Source organism: Miniopterus natalensis, chromosome 7 (assembly GCF_054644295.1).
Source record: "Miniopterus natalensis isolate mMinNat1 chromosome 7, mMinNat1.hap1, whole genome shotgun sequence".
Lineage (NCBI taxonomy): Eukaryota > Metazoa > Chordata > Mammalia > Chiroptera > Miniopteridae > Miniopterus > Miniopterus natalensis.
In genome coordinates this window covers 72824816-72850625 of record NC_142087.1, presented here as the reverse complement: position 1 = coordinate 72850625, position 25810 = coordinate 72824816, and the positions used below count along the sequence as shown (strand labels likewise).

Genomic DNA, 25810 nt, shown 5'->3' with positions numbered 1-25810 from the left:
GAGGAACTGATCCTGTTCCATTCTGTTCACTCCATTCTAGTCTGTTGTCTTCATTTACATTTAAATAGTCACATGTGACCAGTGTATGTGACCGCACAATAATCTAGAGACAGGTAACCTTACCGACTAAGTCTAAGACGGGTGAGCTCTTCCCTGCATTTCCTCCCCGTCAGGCGACAGCTTCTTTGTGTGTGTTCTTTCTGAGTGATGAGGCCCCTCCCAATTTTGTTCCTAGGCTTATATTCAGCAACGTGATTTGATCAAAAACATCACCACAAAGAGAAGAGAATGAACCAAAGAAAGCTTTACTTGAGCCACCCTGCAGATCATTCTGAGGCCCTGGTCACTGTCCAAGTTTACATCTAAGCCATTTCACAAATACTGCCGTAACCGCAGTCTTCCGAGCCCCCCACAGATGTGACAGGTCCAGGTGCATGGTTCCCTGTGGCTAAGCACTGGAGCAACGCACCATCCCTCAGAATATCTGTATGCGACAGCCAATGGCCACCCCGTTGGGTGGCACAGATGTACTCGCCTAATCACCTGATAGCGTTGAGTGGCCAGGGGACAGGATGCCAGCACAGCTGCAGGCCCCAGTAAGTATTCAGTCCGCCAGACACCCCCTGAATACCTGCACAAGCGCAAGGCACCGTAGGCTGTGAGGTAAGGACAAGGATGACCTTTCCGTGTCCTCAAGGATCTGACTCAGCAGGCTCCCTTCCCCTGTGCTCCCCACCATCACCCCTGGCATGCTTGGTAATAAGTAAACACTGCGTGACTCAATGGTTTATATCACCTTGCTAACCTCAGGGGACTTAAGGCACTTTGGGAGAAAGAAACTTGATTCAGAGCTCCAGCTCTCATCCCTGGCCCTCTGTGGTTCTTATGCCCAACGACAGAATGAAGGACAGGCAGTTTGCATGGACCTCCTTCTACGGTAGTGCTCTACGTTACCTGAGTTTTCACTGGCTTCCCTGAACCACCCCACAAATTTGGAGCATGCTCACCTCCTACCAAGTGGTATCCAAGGTCAGGAGGGGGAAATCTTTCCAGATCACAGCTTGGAGAAAAAGAACATGTGCCTGGAGAAGCTTTAGAACTAAAAGGTGAGCACATTCATGCCACCACTTTACAAGTTGGGTTTCAATTATACACAAACCAAGAGAAATAGAAATTTATATCAAAAAGGAAAAAGGATGCAGCAGTCTCGAGCATTCTCGAGAGAGCTCTGTTTAGACTGAGGTGCAAACACTTCCAATTCAGATTTCCAAATATGCCAAACAATAATTACAAGTGCACCCTCGACCCTCTCCACGTTTCACCACGAGCAAAGGCAGACAAGGAGATTTTTGTAACTAAATGTCACAAAGAGTACGTACAAGGAAATCCACACCTTCCACGTGTGTTTGCACGTTATTCCAAAATATAAAAGTACAAAAATAAAATATCTGCCTTTTATATCTAGAAACATCAGGAAAAAACATAACTGCTTCTATTTCTCAGTTATCTGAGCAGTCACACTTTACCAGGTTTTTCACCCTCCTGTGTAGTCTGGAGAGGGCACAGAAACAGACAACAGGGACTTTTCATTCAAGGAAACCAAATTCAGGACAAGTGGAACAAACACTAACCACGTCTGATAGTATCCGTGCGTGGGTTCTCCCACACAAAGCAGGAAGGGAGTTTAGCATGGACTTCACCTTAGGGACAGTGTGGGTTATGTGCTGGGAGGGGATTACTCCGGGACATCTGAAAACAAGCCGACTGAGAACTGTGTTCTAGAAGGCCTTAAGTTAAGGGCGTGGGCACTGGGTCTTGGTCACAGCCCATCACTGACCAGCAGCCCTCTTTTCTTTGTGCTTCTGGTAGGCACTCAGGATTTCTGTGATGATGCTGGGGTCTTCCAGGGTGGTGGTGTCCCCCAGATCCTGAGTTCTGTCTGTGATTACCTTCCTCAGGAGCCTTCGCATGACTTTTCCAGACCGAGTCTTTGGAAGACGTTTCACTATCTGGCAAGGAAGGGGAACAATATTAGAATCTCAGGTGCTGCCCACATTCCCAGCCAGTGTCTGACTGCACTGACATAAGAGGGGTTCTTCCCAGGGGATCCTGAGGCCTATGGTCTCTGGTTTCATCCACCTACAACCTGGACCTGAAGTTGGATGAACCCAAAGGGCAGACTCAACTGCAAGTCATGCTGAAGCCTCCACCAGGCGAGGGTTCACCTGTACCTGGGTTCACCTCACTGCTGACACCTGTTTCTCCCATAAGCTACATTAGTGACGGCGCCCAGGTAGCAACAGAACCAAACACGTGCCACAGCACCTCGTCTCCACTCCCGGGACTGGGTCTGGGTTGGTTTTGTCTTATATATGAGGTGAGAGCTACTTAAGAGAAAAAAATGTTGTCTGGCTAGTGTGTGAAAATTTAGCATTTCACATTTTCAAAAAGCCACAACCCATTCCAGGTCAATGGCAGTACACATTAGGAGCTGCATTTGGGCACTTGAATAATGACCTATCTTTTGAAAGAGTTCAGTTCATCGAGGGAGACTTTAGGTCTCCCTGAAACTCTGGTCCCCAGGCCAACACTATGACCTTGTGCCACACCAAGTGAAGCTTCAGAGGACCACTTCCAGAGGAAGGAACACCATGGGGGAAATGTGAACAAGGGAAGGAATGAAAAGCTAAGGGGCTGACAGGGTGGCCCAATTCTTCCACGAAACTACTCCAACACAGGCTCCCGCAGATAAGGTCTGGTGACATCTCTCTGCTGGCACTGAAAAGGTATTCAGAAACCACACAGGGGCTGAAGAACTCTGGTACTTTCCACATGTTTCTCCATTTAAATTCCCTAATTTTCTTCGGTTCCTGTAACCAGCCAAAGTAAGACAGCATCCGATCTTGCCCAGCACTACCCCCTCCACAGGAGAGCCGCTATTCAAATTCATGCTGCTATATCTCCCTGCCCCCCTCCCTCTCTCTCTGACAATACAGCCACCTGCCACCCTCATCTACCCCAGGAAACGAAACAGCTAGTGTCAGTTTCGTTGCGATGTTAGTTCTGGGAAGTGGAGAAGGAGGCAGAGGTGAGCAGTGCAGTCGAATCAGAGGCATAAGTCCGCTCACCAGAATCTGATCGGGCACAGCGTACTTGGCGATCTTGGTGGCCACTGTGGACCTGAGCTCGCTCAGCACCACATCCGAGTCACCTGCACCATCTTTCAACACGATGAAGGCAAATGCAACTGAAAGGAGAGCAAGATTTTGGGATGTATTAGCCAGAGTGTTGTACACAAATCACCATAAAGTCAAAGGATTTCAAATCATATGTCGATGACCTTGCTGCAGTTGGTCTCTTTAGCTGCATCCATGAAGATGCATATCGTCCGCACTGCAAGGGAAAGGCGATTCTGTCAGTTCCTCTGAATGTCCCAGGTGGGTGGGCAAGTGTGGGTGAGAGCTTGGCGCCGTGGCTCTGGTGTTGCCTGGCTGTGTGTGTGACCTTGAACACAGGACCTAGCCTCATTAACTGTGCTAGCACCTGTGAAATAGCCTGTAACATGGGTCATAGGAAATTTGCTATCAGCTCCCATGACATGGTACAAGGGAACACTGCACGTGGCACTAACTTTGTGCGTATGTGTCCAACATTGTAAGCACTAGCCACAGTGTACAACTAAATTTAAATTAAGTTAAAAATGCAGTTCCTTGGTTACACGAGCCACAGGACGGACAGCTCCGTCATAGCAGAAAGTCTGTTGGGTGACAATGGCCATCCCATACTTTAGCACAGACACTTTGTCAATATCCTACCATGTTCCAGAAAAGATTTACAGTGGCTCCCACAGATCTCTAAATGCATTTCTTTTCAATTTATCTGGGATAATCTTATATATGGTATGACATCAGGATCTAATTCAATTTTTTGTGCACATGAGCAGTCACCTGTCCCAGCACCATCTGGGACAGTCTGTCCTTTCCCTCACTGACCTGCAATGTCCCCCTCTCTCATACACAAAGTTTTTATATACATGCAGCCCTTATTGTTCACTTCTATGTTTATTGCTATACCATTTCCATCTCATCTTAATGAATTCTCCTTCCGGCACATATCATCTAACATACTCTGTAGTTTCCTCATTAATCATGTTTATTGTTTATGTCTCTCTCTCCTCTAACCCCTAACCTCCACAGCATGTCAGCTCTAGGGAGCAGGAACTTCTGTCTCTTTCACTCTCTGCTGTGTCTCAGTATCTACAACTGTGCCTAGAATATAGTAGGTGCTCAACTGCATCAATGAATGACTTTCCTGTATAAGCGACAATCTATAGAAGCTGACAGCCTTTGCCTGAAAGCCTCCCCCCATTTCCACCTGGCAAACTCCTATTCATCCCTCAAAACCCAGTTCAGCTACCTTGCACTCTGTGAAGCCTTTCTGATTCTGTCCACGAATGCAGCTGTGGCACTTGTCATGTGGCAACAGTTGCTGGTCCCTCCTCAGTAGGTTGTGAGATCTTTGAGGGGAAGGGCTGCATTTTTCTCTCCTCTCGGTATTTGAGATTTCAAAAGTCCAGGCCCAAACCACAGGGGCTCAGAGGAAAGGGACAAAGCTTAACACCTGAGCTGGCTGGGTAGGCCCACTGAGATGTTTATTATAGATTTAATGAAAAACTTAAAACCACCAAAGCAACACACACTGATTACCAAAATTAAAACACCGCAGAAGTATATAAAATATAACTGCACCTCCCGCCCTGTCTCTCTCCTTTCATTCCTCCCCTTAAAGGCCGTGAAGAATGATGGGTAGAAGAGGCTGCTCCTGCTCCATATCCTGGCTTTGCCACTTGCTAGCTGTGTGGCCTTGCTACCTGGGAGGAAGCCACTTAACCACTCTGTGCCAGTTTTCTACTTGTAACCTGGGGAGCTAACAGTACCCGTGTCATGGCTATGTGCCAGGATTAAATGGCGACAGCCCCTGTGCAAAACCCACAAGGCGCAGGTTCTCAGGGGCTTCTGGCAGCTGTTCCCAGACCCAAATTTTCAAGTTAACTTCTGGGTATATACTGCCGTCTGTTAAACCCTAGAGGGATCACACTGGACAAGCTGCCCTGTGTGCTTCCCCGTCTCTAATTGGCACCGTTCCCTGCAAGTCGCTTGTACCTGTAATGAGATGGCAATAAAACGAGCCTGGATTGAATTCTGAGCAGAAATGGGCTGAACTCGGGGACTGGGGAGGCAGGCCCATGGCAGAGGCACAGCACTTAGGTCAGAGCAAGTATAGAGAGAACGGGGACTTTAAAGGCACAAAGCTTTGGCAGACGGCCGTAGAGTTTGCCAAGAATAGTTAATGGGTTATACATTACAAATGGACAGATGCTTAGTTTTGTAAGAAATCAGAAATATTCATATCCTCATGCTCATTATATGTGCAGTTCTCCCCCACCAGCCTGGCAGACATTAAAGGGCCTGGCAACATCAGAGTCCCGTAGGACGCCAGGAAGCGGTGCTGAGAGCTGCTTATGGGAGCATGAAGTGTCCCAGGCCTCTGAGAGTCACACATGAAGACCGGTTCCCATCTCCACCCCCTTCTGATCCCTAATAGCCCCCCATATATCCCAATCCCCTGTTAACAAAGAGAAGGCAGCCTCATGGGAAAATCCTTCTCGTAACAACTGAGCATGTTTTTTTTTTTAGAGTACTGAAGTAAATATTAATTTTTACAATGGCCCAATTTAGAGAAAGGGTTGAGTAAATAATGGAACAGTGGCAGGTGACCATTGGGACACATTTGGCACAGAATGTCTCTGACAGCAGGAGGAAGAGTGCCAGATCCCAGACCACTTTGCAGGGCAGCAGAGGCCAGTCCACCCAGCAGTGCAGCACAGGATCAGTGAGTCTCCAGGTCACGCCAGGCTGGTGTGGCCACTGTGCACCTGGCATTATAACACTCAGGTCACCCTGCCCCTTCCCACGCCCACCTGCTCAGGAACTGGCAGACTTTGGAACAAAGTGTGTCCTCGGTAAAGAAGACAATGCTGATCGCTTGTTCTGCAATCCCCTCCGTGTGTCACTGTGCAGTGGGAACCACAGGTCAAATCCCTCTAAAAAGAGCTCAAGAGCCGCAAAAGAGTACACTGCAGAGCACACGCTGATCTGCCAGCGTAGCAGTAGAGCTGGCACTGGAAGCCGTGCACGGGCATGTGCAAGGAGACACTGTGAGCAGGGCAGGGCATTTCATAAGTCCTCTGTAATGGTGCTGCCAGAGTCACCATGGACAGAGAAGCAAAGTCCCCAAGCTCAGCTGGAGCCAAAGAGCTCAGGGCTGCTTGTGGATGAGTGTCCTTCACGGACAGGAGAGCTAGGGCATCTCAGAAATCTCACCTTAGTCTCACAGGCATGCCATTCTGCCTCCTCACCCAAAATCTACACTTCAAAGAGACGAAAACCAATAGCTTCACCCACAAACACCCTGCCACCCATCCTCCAGAGTCTGTTCTTTTTAGAGAGGTGTTGTGATGGGAGCGAGACCAGAGGAGTTCCTCTGTGGCACTCACCTTCCCCTTTGATGTCGTGGGGACAGCCAATGACAGCAGTCTCGGGCACTGCGGGGTGGCTGGCCTGCACAGAACAGAATATAAAGGCAAAATATGTGGGAGGTGGGATACCTGACACCACCGCAATTACAGCTCCCAATCTGAGGCTAACACGGCCTGTGCTCACCAGCGCGTCCTCGATCTCTGCCGTCCCCAGCCTGTGGCCGCTGATGTTGATGACGTCATCCATCCGCCCCGTGATTAGGTAATAGCCTCCCTTGGTTCGGTAAGCTCCATCTCCAGTGAAGTAGTAGCCTGTTCCACAATGAGGGAATTCAGAGCCAGCACCGCCGAGCCAGACCCAGCAGGACTCTTGTCCTTCCGTAAGAGACCCATGTCCCAACCTTGTTCTACAGAAGAAAGCTCTGAAGCCCTGCACTCTGCTGCCATCCTGCCTGCTGGCCCTCCTTCAACCCCTCATGGACACACTGTCTACATGTGCCATCTGGCTGTGTGCTAGTGAAGGGGTAGATGGCTCTGAAAACAGAATGCAATCAAGACTGCAGATGTCTTGGGAGCAGAAGACTTAGAATGAGTGCACTCAAGCTTCCCCAAAAGTGTGTCTTATTTACAGGCTTGAGACTTAAGATAATGGGTTCCAATAGTTATGCTGTATATGTAAACTTCCAACCCAATGACACAAAAGCCAACTGGGGGGAAAAGGAAGCCAGAGGAAAACTTCCAGCCATCACGACAGTTTTCCTAAGAGCCTAAAGAGGATGCACCGTGGGCCATGCTCAGGGCCCTGCATGCCCTCCCACTTAACCCCACGATGTTCCTTCAGTGAGTCTTTTCCCATTTGAGACATAAAGTCAGGGAGCTAAAGAGGAAGGGAGGGAGCAGGACTCAAACTCATGCCTCCAAAGTGCCTGCTCTGAACCTGCACTACGTACACTCATGGTCACCATTACCTTAGAAAGGTTTTCTGAGAACAAGGTTCCAGTAGTGTGTGGGAAGGCACCACACACTCACGTTGGCCACCTCACCTGGATAAGCCTTGAAGTAGGCGTCCATGAATCTCTGGTGGTCTCCGTAGATGGTCCTGGCCATTCCTGGCCAGGCCTGTGAGAGGCACAGAGCCCCAGACACATCGTTGCCCTCCACAACGTTTCCCTGCAGACCGGGGGAGACATGATTTTGAAAATATGGACAGGCTCTGGTTGAGAAGGAAACAACTGACAATATCGCTCTCCTCACTGCTTTGCTTGAGACAGAAAAATGACAAGCGTGCCCCAAAGGATCTGTCCAGAGCTTTCTCCTCTGCAAGGAATACTCCTCAAGAGGGCTTCTGAGGAGAACCTGGGGTCACCCCACATGGGGACTGTACCTGCTGTGTCTCTAAGAGGAGACTCTGCAGTGCACGCTGCATGAGGACACAAGCCCTCTCACCTCCTGCCAGACCCCGGGCATGTGTGACATGGGTGAGTGGGCAAAGGGGGCCAGGAAGGCAGAAAGAAACACCAGGTGCTCAGTGGGGTGCACGTGGAGGAGAGAGTCACCTCTGTGAGGCCCTTACACACCTTTTCATCCAGGAGAGTTGGGACAATGCCAAAGAAGGGCCTCATCGCCATGGCGGGGAGGATTTCTGCGCCTTCCTCCGAGGGCCGTGGTGCAATGCAGATGCCACCTGTTTCTATGGGGATGACAGGGAAGAAATGCTGATGGGCCACGGGGCCAGTGACATGTTTATCCAAGCCAGGCCATCAAGAATCTGGGACAGACACTCCAGCTGGTGCTCTCCAAGAGTGGGAGGTGGGCAGAACTGCCAATTTGGGGAAAGGAAACGGCACCCACTGTCACAAGGACTTTTCTCTGAGGCAAAGCTGGACTTGGATTCTGGTCTCCTCCACTGTGGAATGGGAGTGGGGCCCCGGCAGAGGGCTCAGTCCCAGGTGACGTGGCTTCACAGCCCAGTGGGTGCTGCCTCTCCTCCTCCAAGGCCCTGTTTGTCCAGCCCTCACTTCAATGGAAAGGTGGAGCCCATGTAGGTGCACAGGAAGATGAAGAATTGCTTCTGGACCAGTGCCCCAAACAACAACAACAGATGGCCACAAATTCTGTTTCCACATGATCTCCCTGGCGCTTCCCTCTGTCAGCCTGCATGGAAAACACCTCATGGGACTCAGCTGTAATCTCAATCCTGTGCCCTCCTGAATGGATGAGACCTGAGCCACTCAGAACGTCCCACTTTTTGGCTTCTGGAAAGCCAGGACCTCAGCTACATCAGTGGTGGTCTCCTGCTCCAAGCATCCTAATAAGTCAGATACTAAGAGAAGAGGAGGCAAATCCAAACAGAACGCCACAGAAAACTCCTACTAAAATTTCCCACTAAAATTTAGATTTAGACCTACCAACCCCCTTAAACAGCAGGCTCATCCTCACACTTGCACTCAGAAAGTGGCCCTTCGGAGGACAGTGAATCTTCGCTGAGCACTTACTACGCCGGGTCTGGGGCACCCCAAGTGGACAGTATCATCTCATCCATCCTCATACTGAGCCTGGAGGGGGCACCCCGCTTTACAGAGGGGAAAACTGAGTCTCAGAGGAGCCACCACACACCCTAAGTGCACAGCTGCAAAGCCAGGCTCCACCGCTGAGGTTGGCAACAACCAGCTGTGTCGGGGCCAAGGCGTTAGTGGGGTCGGATCTGCATCCACACAGCCTCACGCCTGGCCCTTCACACTGGGCACTGGGCCGCGTGTGCTCAGGGCACTAACAGGAGAGGACAGCGACTGAGGGAAAGGCCTCCCTGCGAGCCCCGTGCCTGGTTCCCAAGTGCGCCCCGACCCTCTTCTGGGAGACGCTCTCACCTGTCTGCCACCAGGTGTCCACCAGCGTACATCTGCTGTCCCCCACCACATTGTGGAGCCACTCCCAGGCCTCACGGTTGATTGGTTCCCCCACTGAAATCACACACAAAAGAAAAAACGATATTAATAGACCTGAATAAACCTGAAACCAAAAGGAATAGATTGTTATGGCAAAACAACTCTATAATTTTCCTGAGAGACATAAAAGGAGGTTTGAGAAAGCAGTGAGAGCAGTCACATTATGGCCATCAAAGAAATACAAACTAAATGAGATATTTTCACCACTGGACGGTCAAGTATAAAAAATTTTTTAAAAATGACAAGAATGTAGGGGAAAGAATAGCACATGTACTGTAGGAGTGTAATTTGGTACAGCAATTTTGGGGAGCAATTTGACTACTTCTCTTAATATTTAAAAGTGTGTACATCCTATACAACCACTTTGGTCCACTGTTTGGGGAAGATTACCCTAAGGATAACGTAGGTTTATCTTTGTCCGCAAAACTGTCACTCCTGACACACACTCCAGAAAAACGAGTGCCTATGTTCACCCAAAATGGATTCAAACGAGAATGTCCACAGTGGCCAAAAACTAAAATACTACCCACTGAGAGCGGAACGGAGAAATACACTGTGGTGTATTTATGCAGTGAAATACCGTAAGCGTGGAGGTGACTGAGCTGCCACGACCCCAACACCGATGGGGGGAGCCTCAGAGTCACGGCCCCAGCACTCGCGGCAGGCACCAGAGCAGCGCACGCGGCACAGGCCCGTGGGCAGAACAAGCGAGTCCTCCCCGCGGACAGCAGCCAAGCAGTGGGCAGGTGAGGGCTCCCGACTGGGAAGGGCTTAAGGGGGCCTCTGGGGACTGCAAATTTCTTCTTCTTTTTTTAACCCTCACCCGAGGATACTTTTTCCACTGCTTTTCAGAGAGAGTGGAAGGGAAAGAGAGAGAGAAAGAGAGAGACATCCCTGTGAGAGAGACACACTGATTGACTGCCTCCCGCACGCACCCCGACTGGGGCTGGGGATCGAGCCTGCAACCGAGGTACCTGCCCTTGGCCGGAATCGAACCTGGGACCCTTCAGTCCGTAGGCCGGTGATCTAACGACTGAGCCAAACCGGCCAGGGCGGGACTGGAAATTTCTATGGCCTGATCTGCATGTGGCAATATATTTATACATGTAAATAGTTCTCAGGCTGAACACCTGACATTTGTGCATTTCACTACATTTTATACCTCAGTAGAAAAGGGGAAAGTGTTTATGCCCTAGGACTATTGTTTACCTCCTGCGTTCCGAATGTGTATGCCTCCCAGATTTATGTCCAAATCCTAGCACTAAGACACTACACTAATGAAACACCCACACCAGACTAGCATTCAGCCAGAACTTGCAGGTTATTACACACTGTTGCTAAAATAATGAAATACTCTCACGCTGATTGCCTTTTGCTTGGGACCACCCATGATGTAGGAGCTAACCAAGGCCTGTCCTGACTGGGGTCCCCCATGCTGGTCACCCAGGTGGCTGAGCTTTGTGTGTATTGCCTCTACACTCACCTATGCCCACAACGAGGCAGGAAGATGCCACTGCAGCACTGGTTGATACTGGGAAACTGCCAATGGCCACATAGCCAACCACAGGGATGTGACTACAAGGACCATGTCAATCCCCACAGGAGGGTCTGAGCAAGTTCTCAGAGCCATATGGGAAGCTCTGGCTATTGCTGAGTTAAAATAAACATAACATTATACTAGTGCAGTGTAATTACATTCATGATAAAGAAATCATCTCCAAGCTGAGCTGTGTGTTTGCACAGGAATATAACTTTGAAGAATGTGCTAGGGAGGACTTCAGCTTTCACTGCAAAGTACCGAGTTTTGCTTTTTATAATAAGATTATACCTGTGTTACTTATAAAATTGAAAGTTAAAAAATTTTCTTAAGAAATATGTATCTTGGGGTAGAAGTCTTGAGTGAGCTAGATTCTGCTGACTGGTAAGAGTAAAAGAAGCCAACATACCCAAAGGCTGAAGTGCTGTGAGGGCTAATCCAGCCGCCTAGAATGGTCCTGAGCTATGACCACAGCAGGAGACCAGCACCAAGCTGGCCCTGCCCAGGTATGAAACACAGTTGGTCTGAGAGCCGACAGCCCAAGTTCCACAGCAGCCAAGGAAATCCCCAGGAGAAACAGCACAGAAGAGGCCTTGAAGGAGGGTCGGGGACTTGAGGCTGGAGGGGGCAGCAGGGCACTGCAGGTAAGGGGGGCAGAGTGAACCAGGGCCCTAAGTCCTGTGCCAGCACTGCTCACCCTCATCAGTGACAAGTATCGTGTGCACACCATCACCAAGCTACCTCTTCCATGGACAAAACTGGTAGAAAGACACATCCCAGGAAAAACCACCAAGCAGATCTGTGTATCCACCAAGGAGCATGGAGGGCCTCCCGCCTTGTTTTCCCTCCTGACCACACCTGGCAACACGTGTAGGGGCAGAAATGAAACGCGTCAGGGAAAAGCAGAGAGAACAGGCAGTTCCTCCCAGTTAGCCTCTGAATGAACCCCATATCCTTTCCCCAAAGCTTCCGTGGCCTTGGCAACCTCTGTTAAAACTAAAAATGGAGATAACCGTTGATCTTGCAACTACCTGCATGGGAATATCTATGGTGAGAGCAGTGCACAGGACACTGACATTTATGACAGCGCTTGGAAATAATCGGGGCCCAGCACAGGAGAATGCTCAGTGAACAGCAGTTGACTTCCACAGGAAATCCCACGCAGCCACCGAAGAAAGTGCTCAGGCCATAATAAGGATGAACCCGTAAGGATGGGCACAGAAAGTGTCTGGAGTGCTGTGCCCCACACTGTTAACTGCTGTGGGCTCTGAGGTGGGGCTGCCAGGCCTCTGCTTCCTACTCGATGTGGCCTGGCATTGTCTGAATTCACCACAGACATGGCCACACAGCTTTGATGATTACAACCATTTAGAAGCCTGCAGTGGCTCTGACAGACAAAACACACACCCCCTCCAGCTACAGAGCAGTGCTCACCTGACCCCAGAGTCCGCAGGGATGAGCGGTCATACTTCTTCACCCAGGTGTCGCCGTATTTTAGCAAGAGCCGGACAGCCGTCGGGGCACCATAGAACTGATTGATCTTCAACCTCTGCACTGTCTCCCAATACCGACCTACAAAAAGACCCCAATTCAGTCAGTCTGAGACCCACCAGACGGTATCTATTTCAACCTAATTTAGGGGTCAGTCAACAATACTGGGTCCTGGATATATGCAAATACCTCCACTGTTTACAAAAACAGGATTCATCACCCAACACCCAGATGAGAAGGGAGACCTCCGCGAAAGGGTTCCCTGAGGCAGTCGTCCCCTGGCACACCCCCATCTACAGGGTGGCCCGTTTGTGAAAAGCCTCCACCTGGCTCTGGACAGCTGCACCCACATAGTGTACCCCATATGATATAGTGAGGAATCAGTTAAAAATATGTTACTGTGTACTTAAAAAGCACCCATGTAGCATTAACATAGAACTTGCGTTCAGTTGCATTTAAATGGTCTCTAAAGTGGTGACTGGTGCTTCCCCTGGATTACTGCAAACAGGCCACGAATGCATGTGTCCCAGGGGCCAGGGCAACTGCCCTGCATGTACTCACCTCACTTCCCATTAACCACCTCCCCCAACTCACCACCATTACTCTGCACACGGGAAGCCACGCTTCATACAGTTGAAGTGACTGCACCTAAGACATGGCTCTTAATCCCCAGCTATGTCCCTACATAGTCTTAAAGAGCATGCAGCCCCACTGGGAGGGTGGAGAGGAGCAAGGGGGGGTGACAAAGACATCCCACAAACATAATTGTCAGCTCTGTGGGATGCTTGAGAAGAGCCTTCTGGCAGGGCCACCACCCCTGGATTACATTAAAACACATAGTTGGTGACACTGTGCTGAGTGGGAGGAAGATGCCAAGGTGAGACACAGCCACGTCCTCCAAGTGGAATCAGTTCATGGAGGTGGCTCAAGGCCACACATGACACACTCTGATGGAACAGCCTTAAAGGCACAAGGAGCAGGCAGTAGAAAGCCCTCTTCATCTGGGGGTCCTGAGGAGGCTGGCAGTTGGTCTGGGCTTCGAGCAAGGGCTGGATCTGGTCAGGAGGCCATAGAGGTAAGAAGAGCAGTGCTAAGGGGAAGGCCCGAGGCAGGCAGTTTAGGTTGAAGAACGCTGGAGTGGGCGGTCTTGAGACAGCTTCCAGTACCAAATTAGCTCCCTTCTATTGCTCATCTGATCTTATTATGGACAAGGCCCCAGCTCAGTTTGGCAGCTATGCCAGGGGACCATGAACCACACAGCCAGGCCAGAGTACAGGCCTCTTCTCCACCCTCCTGTGAACCTCTCCTCCTTCCTCAAGCTCCCTCCCAGGAAACCTATTTGGGTTCCCAGTCCTCACCAGGATCAGGGTAAACTGGAGTGCTCTCAAAAAGAACACTGGTCGCTCCATTGCAGAGGGGCCCATACACCACATAGCTGTGTCCAGTGATCCAGCCAATGTCAGCCACACAGCCGAAGACGTCTCCTGGCTGGTAGTCAAACACAAGCTGCAGAAACAGGAGAGGCTGTCAGAAGCCTATGACCCCACGTTCCCACATGTCAAGAGTGTTCTATAACTACAAAATGTAGCAGCTCCACTGGCCACCGAGAGGAGAGGAGAAGTTGAAAAGGCAGTTACTGGTACAAACAAGAGCACACTGACTCTCGCAGAGGACAGTGAAAGAAGCCAGATGTCAGAGTGTACACTGTATAAGCCCCAGCTTGACAGACTCAATCTGTATGCAGAGGTCACACTAGAGCTGGTCTTGCTGGGGGACTGCCTATGAGGGGCATGTCAGGGCCTTCCAGGGGCTGAAGATGCCACATGCTCGTGTGTACTCACTGGTAAAACTTTAGCTAGTGGTATGTATAAGGGCATCTTTCTGCATTGTTATAACATAATTTTAAAAATTTTTAATTGATGTAGTTTTTTTTAATTCATTGATTTTAGAGAGAGAGGGGAAGGAAAGGAGAGAAACAGTGATTTGTCATTCCACTTATTTATGCATTCATTGGTAGATTCTGGTATTTGCCCTGACTGGGGATCAAACCCTCAACCTTGGCATAACAGGATGAAGCTCTAACTGAGTTACCTGGCCAGGAAAAGTTATGCCACAATCTTCTGAATCCCTTAAAAACTGCAAAAATATTAAAGTAAAAAAGGCCAACAAATGTCTCAAGCATCATTAGCTTCTAAGAGCCTCAGACATGGATGTCTCCTGCATTCTTGCCAAAGGGTCCAACCTGAGCCTGATCCCGTCTCTGGATCTAAATGCTCTTTGCAGGAAACAGAGGACAGAGGGACAAATGACCAGGTGCTGCAACTAAGTTTAAGGACATGGAAGGGATGGAGGGTCACCTATAAGTTTAAACATGCTTAAAAGACATATCAAAAAATGGCAGTAGCAAGAGTAAGCTGCAGGACCTAGGGATGCACATCCAGGTGACAACTAGAGAAAGGAAGACACAAGACAGTGATGCTGTAGACGTCAGGATGTGGGGAGGAGGCTGAGGGTGGACAGGCTATGAAAGGGCTTCATTTCCTGAATGAAGTGAGTCTGCCACACATTTGATTTGGATGGTTTTCTGTATATATTCTATTTTGCAACAACATTTTTAAAAAATTAGGTCCAGTCTTCTGCCAAAGACAAATACCGAGATTCTCCAGGAGTTCCCAGACAGCACAGTGGTGGTCTGGACATGTCTAGGTCCCCGTGGAGTCATGTCTGAGCGAGGGTGGATTCTTTCAAGGGAAAGACTGCTCTTTCACTGCTCTGGTACATCAGGACACTCACATTCCAAAACCCCACAGTATTTGGGAACTAAAAAGATTTTTAATTCAACTCGAATCCAAATTGTCAAGTCTTTCAAGGGGCTGGAGATTTCTTTCCCTGCAGTTCTTGGAAGGAGAGCTGGTCCCTGGGGCAAGCCATTCTTCAGAGGGCCCAGCAGGCAGCTGGTGCCCTGACCCCACTGCACACGGCCAAAATCAGTTCACACCCCATCAACCCTTCAGAATTAACTGTCCTTTTCCCTGAACAATCCAATTGCCCTAGCCTGGCTGGTATGGCTCAGCAGTGGAGCATTGATCTATGATCCAGGAGATCGCAGTTTGATTCCTGGTCAGGGCACATGCCTAGGTTGCAGGCTCGATCCCCAGTAGGGGGCATGCAGGAGGCAGCTGATCAATGATTCTCTCCTCATTGATTTTCTATCTCTCTCTCTCCCTCTCCCTTCCTCTCTCTGAAATCAATAAAGACATTAAAAAAAGAAAAGAAACCAACTGCCCTAATATCCTCTGCATGTGCATACAAATGAGTGCACGTAGAGACACACAGGTGCACACACACACACAGACACATGAGCACACACACAAACACACTTATCTACAGAAGGCTGAAAAGTCCTATTCCTAATACTTAAACAAAAAATCTCATTGTACTAAAACAAATTCAAAAGATGGTCCTCATCCCTATATCCTTTTGTTCACATAGACAGTTTCCTGGAAATGCAAAGCACTTTGGAAATGCAAAAAAAATAAGAATCTCTCACCTTAACTTCCAGAATGTTAATTGTATAAAAACTGATGGAAACAATGTGATTCATTCTGTGACTTTCTTGGTATTTTGACTCAGTGTTTATATTTTCCAAAGTATTTTTACTTACAATATATATTGATCTTTGCACCATCTCCAGGAACTGAGGAAGGGTGGGGTTTTCCAGGTGAGAACATTAAGGTCTAGAGAGGTTCTGTGACATGTGCAAGGTCACCCAGTAGCCAGAGGCAACCATCTTAATATGGATTTGTATTAAGTGTAACACACTGTATGCTCAGCCTGGCTCTGTACCACATCTGTCTTTCTGCCTCACTTTCAAAATCCTTAAGGCTGGGTGTGAGTGGCCGCCACTGGGGCCTGGACATTGCCACTTGAAGGCTGTGTGTGCGCGTTCAGCACCGAGGGCCTCGTCCACTTTCATTGCACGGAGTTCGCCTCCTAAGTGCCCCAGCCTGGCCACTCAGCATATTTCACCCCCACCCCCGCCCCCCCTTCCCACAGTGACTGGGATTGTGGGCCTCCTCTCTGGCCCCTGGGGAAGCCAAGTTGACAGCCTGGCTGGGAGCCTGGTGGGCAGAGAGGAAGGCTGAGGCAGGGAAGATACCACTACCCAGGGCTGTGTCCCAGCCTGATTCGATGGGCTGGGACTTTCTAGTCACCTGGCCAGACACTTCCCTTTACTGCTGGCACCTGCTGGAGCTGAGTTTTGCCTCCTTCAACAGAGAGGGTCTGGCCCATAGATGGTATGTCCCACCTGGAAAGTGCCAGCCGCTTCCCCAGGCAACCGGGGATGCCATGGTAAACTGCAATCACCCACCAACATTTAAATGATACTCATTTCTAAACTGACTGGAATAAAAAAATGTGTCATAGCGGCCGCTTTCTAATCCCGAAGATGGCCCACCGTAATATAACTTCCATGTACTAAATTTAAGTTTCATTATAAAAGCAAATTTTAAAATATGGTCCCAATGAGCAGGGTTTAGAGGTCATGATAGTTTTAGAGGCCATGAAAATGTTTTACTTTCTCTTAAGATCAGGAGGCAAAAGTGATCTTTTAAGTAAAAAAAAAAAAAAATGTTTTAATATATAATAGTAATATATTCATCCTTATACCAACACTGTTGTATTTTTTGATATTTTTTTTATACAAGAAGGGTCCCAAGAAGGCCAAAGTGTCTTGGTCCCGAGCATCAGAATGAGACCCTGCCCGTGAGTGTGTCAGAGCTGGTAAGGGCCCAATTCCTGCAGGCTTTCAAGCCAATATACAACACAGGCACATAGGCAAAGGGCTAAAAACCAGCAGTGAGACTCAGGCTTGGGACCTGGACTCTTACAGAAAAACAAGACTATGTGCCCCCTTCCAACCCACTCCATTGGGCTTGTGCCATGACTCACAGCTGCCCTGCTCACGAGCACACTGCGGGAAAACATGAGCCCCTCACACCCACGGGCACTGCTTTATAGCAAGAGAAGTCCTAGCCCTAAATCCAGCCCCACCTGGCCCCCCGCCCAATCCCACCAGGGAGGTGAGCACCTCCCATCTTCCACCCACCACCAAGGCCATACCTTGTGCGTCAGGGCAGCAAACAGCAGGTAGCCTGCCTGGGTGTGCACGAGCCCCTTGGGCATCCCAGTGCTCCCGGAGGTGTACAGCAGGAAGAGCATGTCCTCACTGCCCATGCTTTCTGGGGCACACACAGGGTCTTCCTTGGCCATTTCCTGTAAGGGGGAGACAAAACCAGCCCCATCCAGTTAGCCTCTCCCCTCCACTCGGCTTCCCCGAGAACACCTCTCCCCAGCTGCTGTGACCCGGCAGACTGCATCAGAGCTCATCTTCTCTGGCCTGCCCGAGTTCAACTCCAGATGCAGAGAAAACACAAAATAAAAGGCCGAATCCAATCATTGCTGCTACATTAACTGTTTCACTGTGCTTGTGGTCTTTGAGTTCCACCTTCCCAACTGGGATGTAAGCCCATCAAATACCACCCTGAACACCTCCGGGGACCCAGATTCAAAAGGACAATCTGACAGGACTCAGACCCAGTTAACCCAATAATAATCTCTCCCCATCAAACTGCACAAAGCGCGGTAAACCCACCTGCTCAAGGGGGACATCCCGAGGCCCCATTTGGACCTTGTTGTCCGTCCTGTGAGCCACCAGGACATGCTGGATGGTTGGGCAGTGCTTCACGGCTTCATCCACTATTTTCTTCAGCTCCACCACACGCCCTCCCCGCAGTCCTTGGTTGAAGGTGATCACCACCTTGCACTTTGCTGACAGAGACGATGGGCATTTCTGATTAGTTTCCTCTCCACTTTGACCCTCACAGCCCAGACGGGCAACCACGCATTCCAGGCACAGGAGTGTGACAGAGAAAGTGCAATAGTGAGGAAAAGAGTCAACAAAACAGGAAAGGGCGTGCGTGCTTTGCAATCTTTGTGTAGCATACAGAAGCGCCAGGCCTCTTCCCAGCTCTGAGGGCAGCGGGAAATAACTGGAGACAAGTAACTTTGAAGCTGAACACTTCCCGCCTTCCACCAGTCCTTTCTACCTGCCCCAGAAGCTCTCCTAGGTGACAGACCATCATATCACCCCAGCCACAGCCACAATGAGGCAGAGACCAAGAAAGCTGGGCAGCGAGAGACTGAGCCCCGATATGTCCTGTGTGGCCCATGCACTATCTAGGGCTGAAGTGCCAGAGAACAGAGACCACACCCCAGGTGGAAGCTAGGAGCTGCTGGCCTCTACCCTCACCTTCAGGGGACAGCCCTCCAGGCTCACAACTGGTTTTCAATGACCCAGCCAAGGCTTAGCTAGGCCCAGGGCAATGTAGGATTGACCGGAGCTTCCATGGTTAACCTAGGGGGAGGCCCAGAGCAAGGAATCTTGTACAAACACAATCAGGCCTCAGGACCACAAAGGAATGACCTCCACACTGTGCCCTTAACTTGGATGACCTGAAGTAATCAGGTTACAGTGCGTTTTTTACACGGCTCCCTAAGGGAGAACCTGGAACAAATATCCAGGATAGTGCTGGCCAGTGGGGCCCCATCCACATCGCTCTAACCTTTCAATCCCTCTCCACCAAGGCCTTCTTTTGGAACCACAGGCAGAAGTGCTTGGGAGTTACCCCGACTCCGGCAGCCCTCAACAAGTGACTCTCAAGAGCTGGAATATAAATACCCCAACTCCTTAGTCCCTGGGTAGAAGGGTTCTCCTGACACGCGTGGCTTCATCATCCTACAGGGTTTCCCTGTGGGACTGAGTTCTGGTCGCCCACTGTGAAAGTTGGTCTTATTTCATTCCTCTTCCCAGCCTCAGCCCCACTGCCCTAGAGCACTATGCAGGACCACTTTCCAAATGAACTTGACCTCTCATCACAGGGTCTGCTTCTTGGGAGCTCTAACTAAGGCACCAATCTCCCTGAGCCTCTCAGTCTGAAAAGCAATTTCTAGCAACATACCCACATTCTTTCTTCATCCCAAGAGCCCTAGAATTCTCTAGTCGGGTCTTTGCAGCTGGATGACTCACTCAGCAGAGTCATACAGGGGTCAGAGATATAATCTAGACTCCCTAGGGTGCCAAGGCCAGTGCCATCTGGCTCTGCCTACCAGGGGCCCCTGGCCACACACAGTCTTTGCTCCTTGGACCTTGATAATCAGTCATCTTGTGTAAACAAATTCTGTTGGATAGAATCTGTCAGAAACTCTCCAAGGCCTATGTCTCTCAGACCTAGGACTGCTCCAGGTGAGCTTCCTGCAGGGAAAGGTGACAGATGATCCAACAGGTTCAAATAGGCCTTTCTCAAGGAACCTCCGCAGGAGAAAACATTGGCCTGCCCCATCCAACATGCTAGAATTGTGTTACGTGAGTTTTAGCTCCTCTCCAGCTTCCCATGGCCCATGTCTCTCTCCTGGGGCTCATTTGTCCAAAGCCTCTACCTGGGTAGTTGTCAAGGACAGGAGCCTGTGTGCACAGGTTTGGTCCCTGAGAGATCTGTGGGGGGCACATATCGCCTCGTGGTTCCCCATAGCTGGGCAACAGGGACAGGGTGAGTGCACAGCACCAGGGCACAGGCAGGATCAGCCTGATGCTTTATCTGGGAGGATTCGATTTACCTTCCTGGTTTCTGAGCAGGTATCAGCATCTGTATTAGTCTTCTATGGTTCCCACAGCCAATTACCATAAACTTAGTGGCACAAACACTAATTTTTTAGTTCACAATTCTGTAGTCCAGGGGAGCTTCACAGGGTCCTGTCTTAAGAGTCTTAAGGCCAAAATCAAGGTGTCAGGGTGTTATTGTTGTAATTAGCTAGCTAATATTAAAATAGAAAGAAAGCAAAGAGGAGGCCAGACATTGTAAGCATGGTCCTTTGGGCAGCTTCACCAGTAAGCTGGAGCTTTACACTCCCCAGGGAACCACTGCAAATCACTGGGGGATGGGGTCCAACAAAGAGGAAGATGGGCACATGCACAGTGAAGTCGGGGTGACATGGGGAAGGGGCCTGCCTGTCGGCCCTACCTGGACAGAGATAATTGGCTAGAGGGACGGAGCCACTGCAAGCACATGAAATCCTAAAGGGTTCATTGGCTAAGCTCCCAGGTAAAATCCTGAGACAAAGAGTTCATGCTCTCTTCTTCCTATTCCTTCGCTCCTGCTCCCTTGCACTCACTTGCGCCGTGGCCCACCCGAGCCCACATGTGGCCCTACAAGCCACATGGCCCATGGCCATGCAGACCCCACATGCAGTGGACTGCAGCTGGGAACACAAGCTAAGCTAGCCAGGTGCTGGACTGGACCGGCCTTTGCTATGGAGTGGAAGCTCTGGGCAGTGACTTTAATTCTAGCCCTGCTGAAGACAAAATGGGACTTTCCCATGGCAAGACTGAGGGAAACAGGACCCTGCAGGGAAACTCCCTTAATATTACATCATCAATAAAGCTTTCCACGATATTTCATCCTCCTGTGCGGGCCTCAGGGAATTCTTGTTCCTGTGGCACCCCAAAAGCTCCACTTCTAGCAGTAACAGGTGGGCATGCAGCGGGCATCCCACTGGAGGCTCTCAGGGAGAATCTGCTTGAAGGCTCATTCGGGCTGTTGGCAGAATCAGTGCCATGTCACTGTAAGACTGAGGGGTCCCCATGTCCTTGCTGTCAGCCAGTGGTTGTTCTTAGCTTCTAGAGATACCTACATCCCCTGTATCTTCAAAGCCAGCAAAGTCCTTCTCACCCTTTGAACCGCTCTGACCTCCCCTCTGCCACACGTCTTCTGTCTCCAGCCAGAGGAAGTTCTCTGCTTTTAAGGACTTATGTGATTAGATTGGGCCCACCTGGATAATCTCTCCATTTTAAGGTACATTACGCCCTTCTGCCATGTTATAGAAGATATTTACAGGTTCTGGAGGATTAGAGTGTGGATATCTATGCAGGCCATTATTCTTTTCCCATAATATCTCTCAGAGCCATTCTCCTCCCTTCCCCACCACACCTCTCTCTCTCCACTCCTCATATGGCCTGAGAGAGAGTAGATAAAGGGATGTGGAGCGCTCACAGCCTGGAAGCCAGGCCAGGGAACTAGAAATCTAGAATAGTACATGCCACCTGAGGTGGCTGCCCAGCTCACGGTGAGACACCGGTGGCCATGCCCATACTACCACCCTCCCAGGGGAAGATTAAAGACAACTGCAAATTTCTGACCTGGTCTCATACTACTCCTCACAGCGAAGTAGAGTCTAGGTCCCATTCCCTTGAATTGGGAAGGCCACCGACTGCTTTGACCACTGGAGTATAATTATAATAATGCTCTATGTATTCTGGGCGGGCCTTTAGGATAACTGGCAATTTCCACTTCCATCCTCTTGGAGCCATGCAGCACTATGTAACAAGTCTGGCTACCTGAGGTTGCCACGCTGTGAGGAAACACAAGTTAGTCAAGTGGAAAGTGCCACACGAAGATGAAGCAATGACTCATAGTCCCCCACCGTTCAAGACAACCCAGCTGATATCCCAGCCATCGTGGAACAGGGAAAAGCCATTCCCACTGTGCCCATCTGACTCCTGCCCCACAGGATCATGAAATACAATATTTATTGCTTTGAGCTACTGTTTTAAATACTAAGTTGTGGAGTAGTTTATGACATACCAATAAACTACTCAGCAATAATTACACAGCAGTACAAAGCACTCCCTCATTGACCCAAGAGGATACAGATACCAGTCCCAACAGAGTCCTATCCCCAGGAATCTGACAACTGAATAGCTGGACACAGAGACTGAAGGATACTGGGGAAGAGACCTTATAATGACCAAGTTAGAGAGGATATTTACAGAAGTGTCTCTTACTGAGGCCCTCAGAGCCTTAGCCCCTGCCCTCCCATGGCCTGGTTGTTTAGGATTCCTGAGGTTCTGGGCAGTGCCCAGCATCCAGCTACTAACTCCCCATATGCTAAGTCCCCAGAATCAACTGCTGTTACTTGTTTCTAAGAATTTCAACAGAAACACTTGGGCATATCTGCAATAGAGAAAACAAGGAGCCTAGTGTAATGATAAAAGTCTGAACTCTTGGGGCAGAATGCCTATCTTCAAACCGTGGCTCTGTCACTAACTAATGATATGACCTTGAGCAAGTCACTTAACCTCTCTGTGACTCAGTTAAAAAGTGAATAGTAAGATTCCAATAAAGCAAATTCCAGGACCAGATAGCATCGCTGGTGAATTCTACCGAACATTTAAAGACAAATCAACATCAATCCTTCTGCAACTTCCAAAAAAATTGCAGAGGAGGAAACACTTCCTAATTCATTCTACATGGCCAGCATAGAATGGTATCAGTGATCCCAAAGCCAGACAAACACATCACAGGAAAACTACAGACCAATATCCCTTATGAACTCTGATGCAAAAATGTTCAACGCAAAATGCTAACAAATTGTACCCAGCAGCCTAGTATCTGGTTTTGGAATTTTCTTTATTGGAAGATTACTATTCAATTTTTAAAGTCAAGGATTATGCATCAGGACAGTGGGATTTACTCCCAGAATGCAAGGATGGGCCAAGATGAAAATCAATCAATGTAATATACCACCTGGGTAGGCCCTCAGGCACACTGCTCCTCCCACCACTCAGCTGGTACCTATGCTGTTCCCTCCACCTGGAATCTTCCCTCCTTTCCTCACCTGGTTACATCCATCACACTCGGATCTCAGCTCAGAACAAATGCTCGTTCAGCAATGTGCACTCAGCCTGTCCTGGTAGTGTCTGTAATCTTTTTGGGTCACTTTTATTAATGTCTGTCTCTACTTTAAGTCCAAGGAGCAAGGACCGGGGGCTCTGGATTCCTCCCTCCCTCCCTCTCCTTGCCCACATGCTCACCGTCATTGATCCTGCCAGCCAAGGACTCTGCACTGAAGCCAGCAAAAATGACTGTGTGGACAGCTCCAATCCTTGCACAGGCAAGCATTGCAGCCACAGCCAGTGGGGACACAGGCATGTAGATGGCCACACGGTCCCCTCGACGCACTCCATGCCTCTTTAACGTGTTGGCCAGGCGGCATGTGGTCTCCAAGAGTTCCCTGTGGCACAGAGAAGAGAAGGCCATTAGAGATGGAGGCGGCCCGAAACTCAGAGCAATCTGGATAGGAATAATTCTGCAAGTACTGTATATACCCAGCCAGCGACTGGAGGCCAGCAGACAATCAAATCCTTATCACACGGTGGGGTCGTTTCCAGAAAATAACGTTTTTAACTTTGTAGACTGGTATTGACAGAGTCACTGTCACACTGCTGAGGTAAAATGACTGTCCTTGTGTCCATTTAGAGCATGGCTTCTCAAAAACCACAAACATCCAAAGCCTAGATCATCATAGCCCTGAGACTTCTTAAAACGTTCAACTCCAAAATAGAGATTTCATAAGTAAGACGGTGGAAATATGCAAGTCCCAGGTTTTTCAACCAACACAGTCCAGGGGCACCGAGGGAGGCTCTTGCCAGGCAGGGCCTCAAGTTCATGCAGCAGACGCCAACTGTGAGCCCGCAGTGAGGCGGGAGGGAAGGCAGGCCTGCAACACAGCCACCCTCCACGCAGCGCTGAAGCAGTGCTGGTGGGTAGTGAGAGCACCCACTTCTCTTCACGCTAAGTGCTAAGTGGGGACAGCGGATGGAACCTGTGCAGGGACACACCGTCCCTCACCTTTCCCCTCCCTCACATGACCCACCCTCCACTCTACTATTTTCCAAGGAAGGCCCAGGCTCACTTAGGATTCACAGGACACAAGAGCTGAACTGCCACCAGTAACACCAGGTCAAACAGTGAATTGGGACCACTAAAGCTATGTGCTTTCTAAATTTCTTTCAAAAATTAATGTATTTTCCCTGAGGCTTTGCTATACTCTGTAGAAAGTACTGGACCCAGAGTTTATCTCTCAGGCCAAACAACATCTGGTCAGAGACGGAGTTCCTACTCCACGTCCCATACACCTAGGGGGCCTTAGTTGTCTTTCTATAGACTGGCCTCATGATAGGGCCCGCTCCCAGAGTGGCTGTGAGGACTCTATGGTTTGAATAGTTCTGCCTCCCCCAAATTTACATGTGGAAATCTTAAACCCCCAAAGGTGATGGTATTACAGATGGGGCCTCTGGGAGGCGATTAGGCATGAAGGTGGAGCCCTCGGGAGTGGGATTAGTGCCCTTACACAAGAGGTCCCACAGAGCTCCCTTGCCCACCCACCATGCGAGGACAGGTGAGAAGGTGCTGGCTGTGATTCAGGAGGAGAGAACCCCTTCAGAATGACACCAGGCTAGTGCCTCGAACTTGGACTTCCAGACTCCACTACTGTGAAAAATGAGTTTCTATTATTTATAAGACCCCAGTCTGTGGTGTTTTGTTATAGCAGCTGGAATAGACTAAAGTCAAGGACCAAATATGAGGTCCCAGGCACAGTTATTGCAGAAAGTGGCAGAAAAAGAAATGTAGTGGGAATCAGTACCTCCATCATAGAAGATGGGCACCTCAAGCACTCTTCTCGGGAGGGAGAAAATGCCAGCCTGTTTTCCTATAAGTTGCAAGGGTTGGTATCTGTGTTACTCACCGACTCAGAGTGAATAAGCTTCACAAGTATTTGAATGCCATGCATGAAGCCCTCAGCTACACGGCCTACCTGCTGTGTCCCTGTGATGGGTGGGTGCTGTTGGGAAGTCCTCACCTTGGGGTGGGGGTTGGATCTGAGAAGGGTACGTCATCCACAGTCAGTTCTATTACTGGCCTGCACGTTCCAGGAACCCAGCCCGGGGCCTGTGATTTTGAGGCTGGAGGGAAGTCAGACAGACCCACCCCTCCACATTCTGTGCACCCCACCCATCCATCACCCACGGCATCACCCCACAGTCTCCACCAGCAACCCCACCTCCTCCAGCCACACCTGCTACCCACTAGACCACAAGAAACCTTTGTAGGCCAGCCACACACTGTCAGGCCCATCATCTCCTACATCCTCCTCAAGGGGGCTGGTTCCTTCCCAGGCCGCCACATGTTACTATCCAGAGCACCTTCCTCCTACCTACCTGCCCCCCAGCATATTTCCTGCTCATGGAATGACAACAGTAACCACTGTTAAGGGAACGTACTGTGCCCAGAACTGCTCTGAATCCTCTGCACATCCATTTCGCCCTCACAACAGCCTGCGGGCTATGAGCTTCATCACCCCACCATCATTTTCCAGATGAAGAAACTGAGGCACAGAGCA

General features: G+C 49.7%; 1 protein-coding gene across 1 annotated transcript in view; it reads right to left on the bottom strand.

Annotated features, from left to right (window-relative positions):
* Nucleotides 1–879: 879 nt before the first annotated feature.
* The window catches only part of ACSS1 (acyl-CoA synthetase short chain family member 1), a 49209-nt gene continuing 24278 nt past the window's right edge, over nt 880–25810 (bottom strand). Inside the window, exons 3-14 of the mRNA XM_087819152.1 lie at nt 23442–23641; nt 18168–18343; nt 17636–17788; nt 13870–14017; nt 12455–12592; nt 9406–9498; nt 8116–8228; nt 7582–7708; nt 6723–6850; nt 6557–6620; nt 3129–3247; nt 880–2009 (exon numbers count right to left, since the gene is read on the bottom strand). Coding sequence (XP_087675278.1) covers nt 1830–2009; nt 3129–3247; nt 6557–6620; nt 6723–6850; nt 7582–7708; nt 8116–8228; nt 9406–9498; nt 12455–12592; nt 13870–14017; nt 17636–17788; nt 18168–18343; nt 23442–23641 — 1639 coding nt within the window. The 3' untranslated portion in view covers nt 880–1829. The remainder of the gene's footprint in view (nt 2010–3128; nt 3248–6556; nt 6621–6722; nt 6851–7581; nt 7709–8115; nt 8229–9405; nt 9499–12454; nt 12593–13869; nt 14018–17635; nt 17789–18167; nt 18344–23441; nt 23642–25810) is intronic.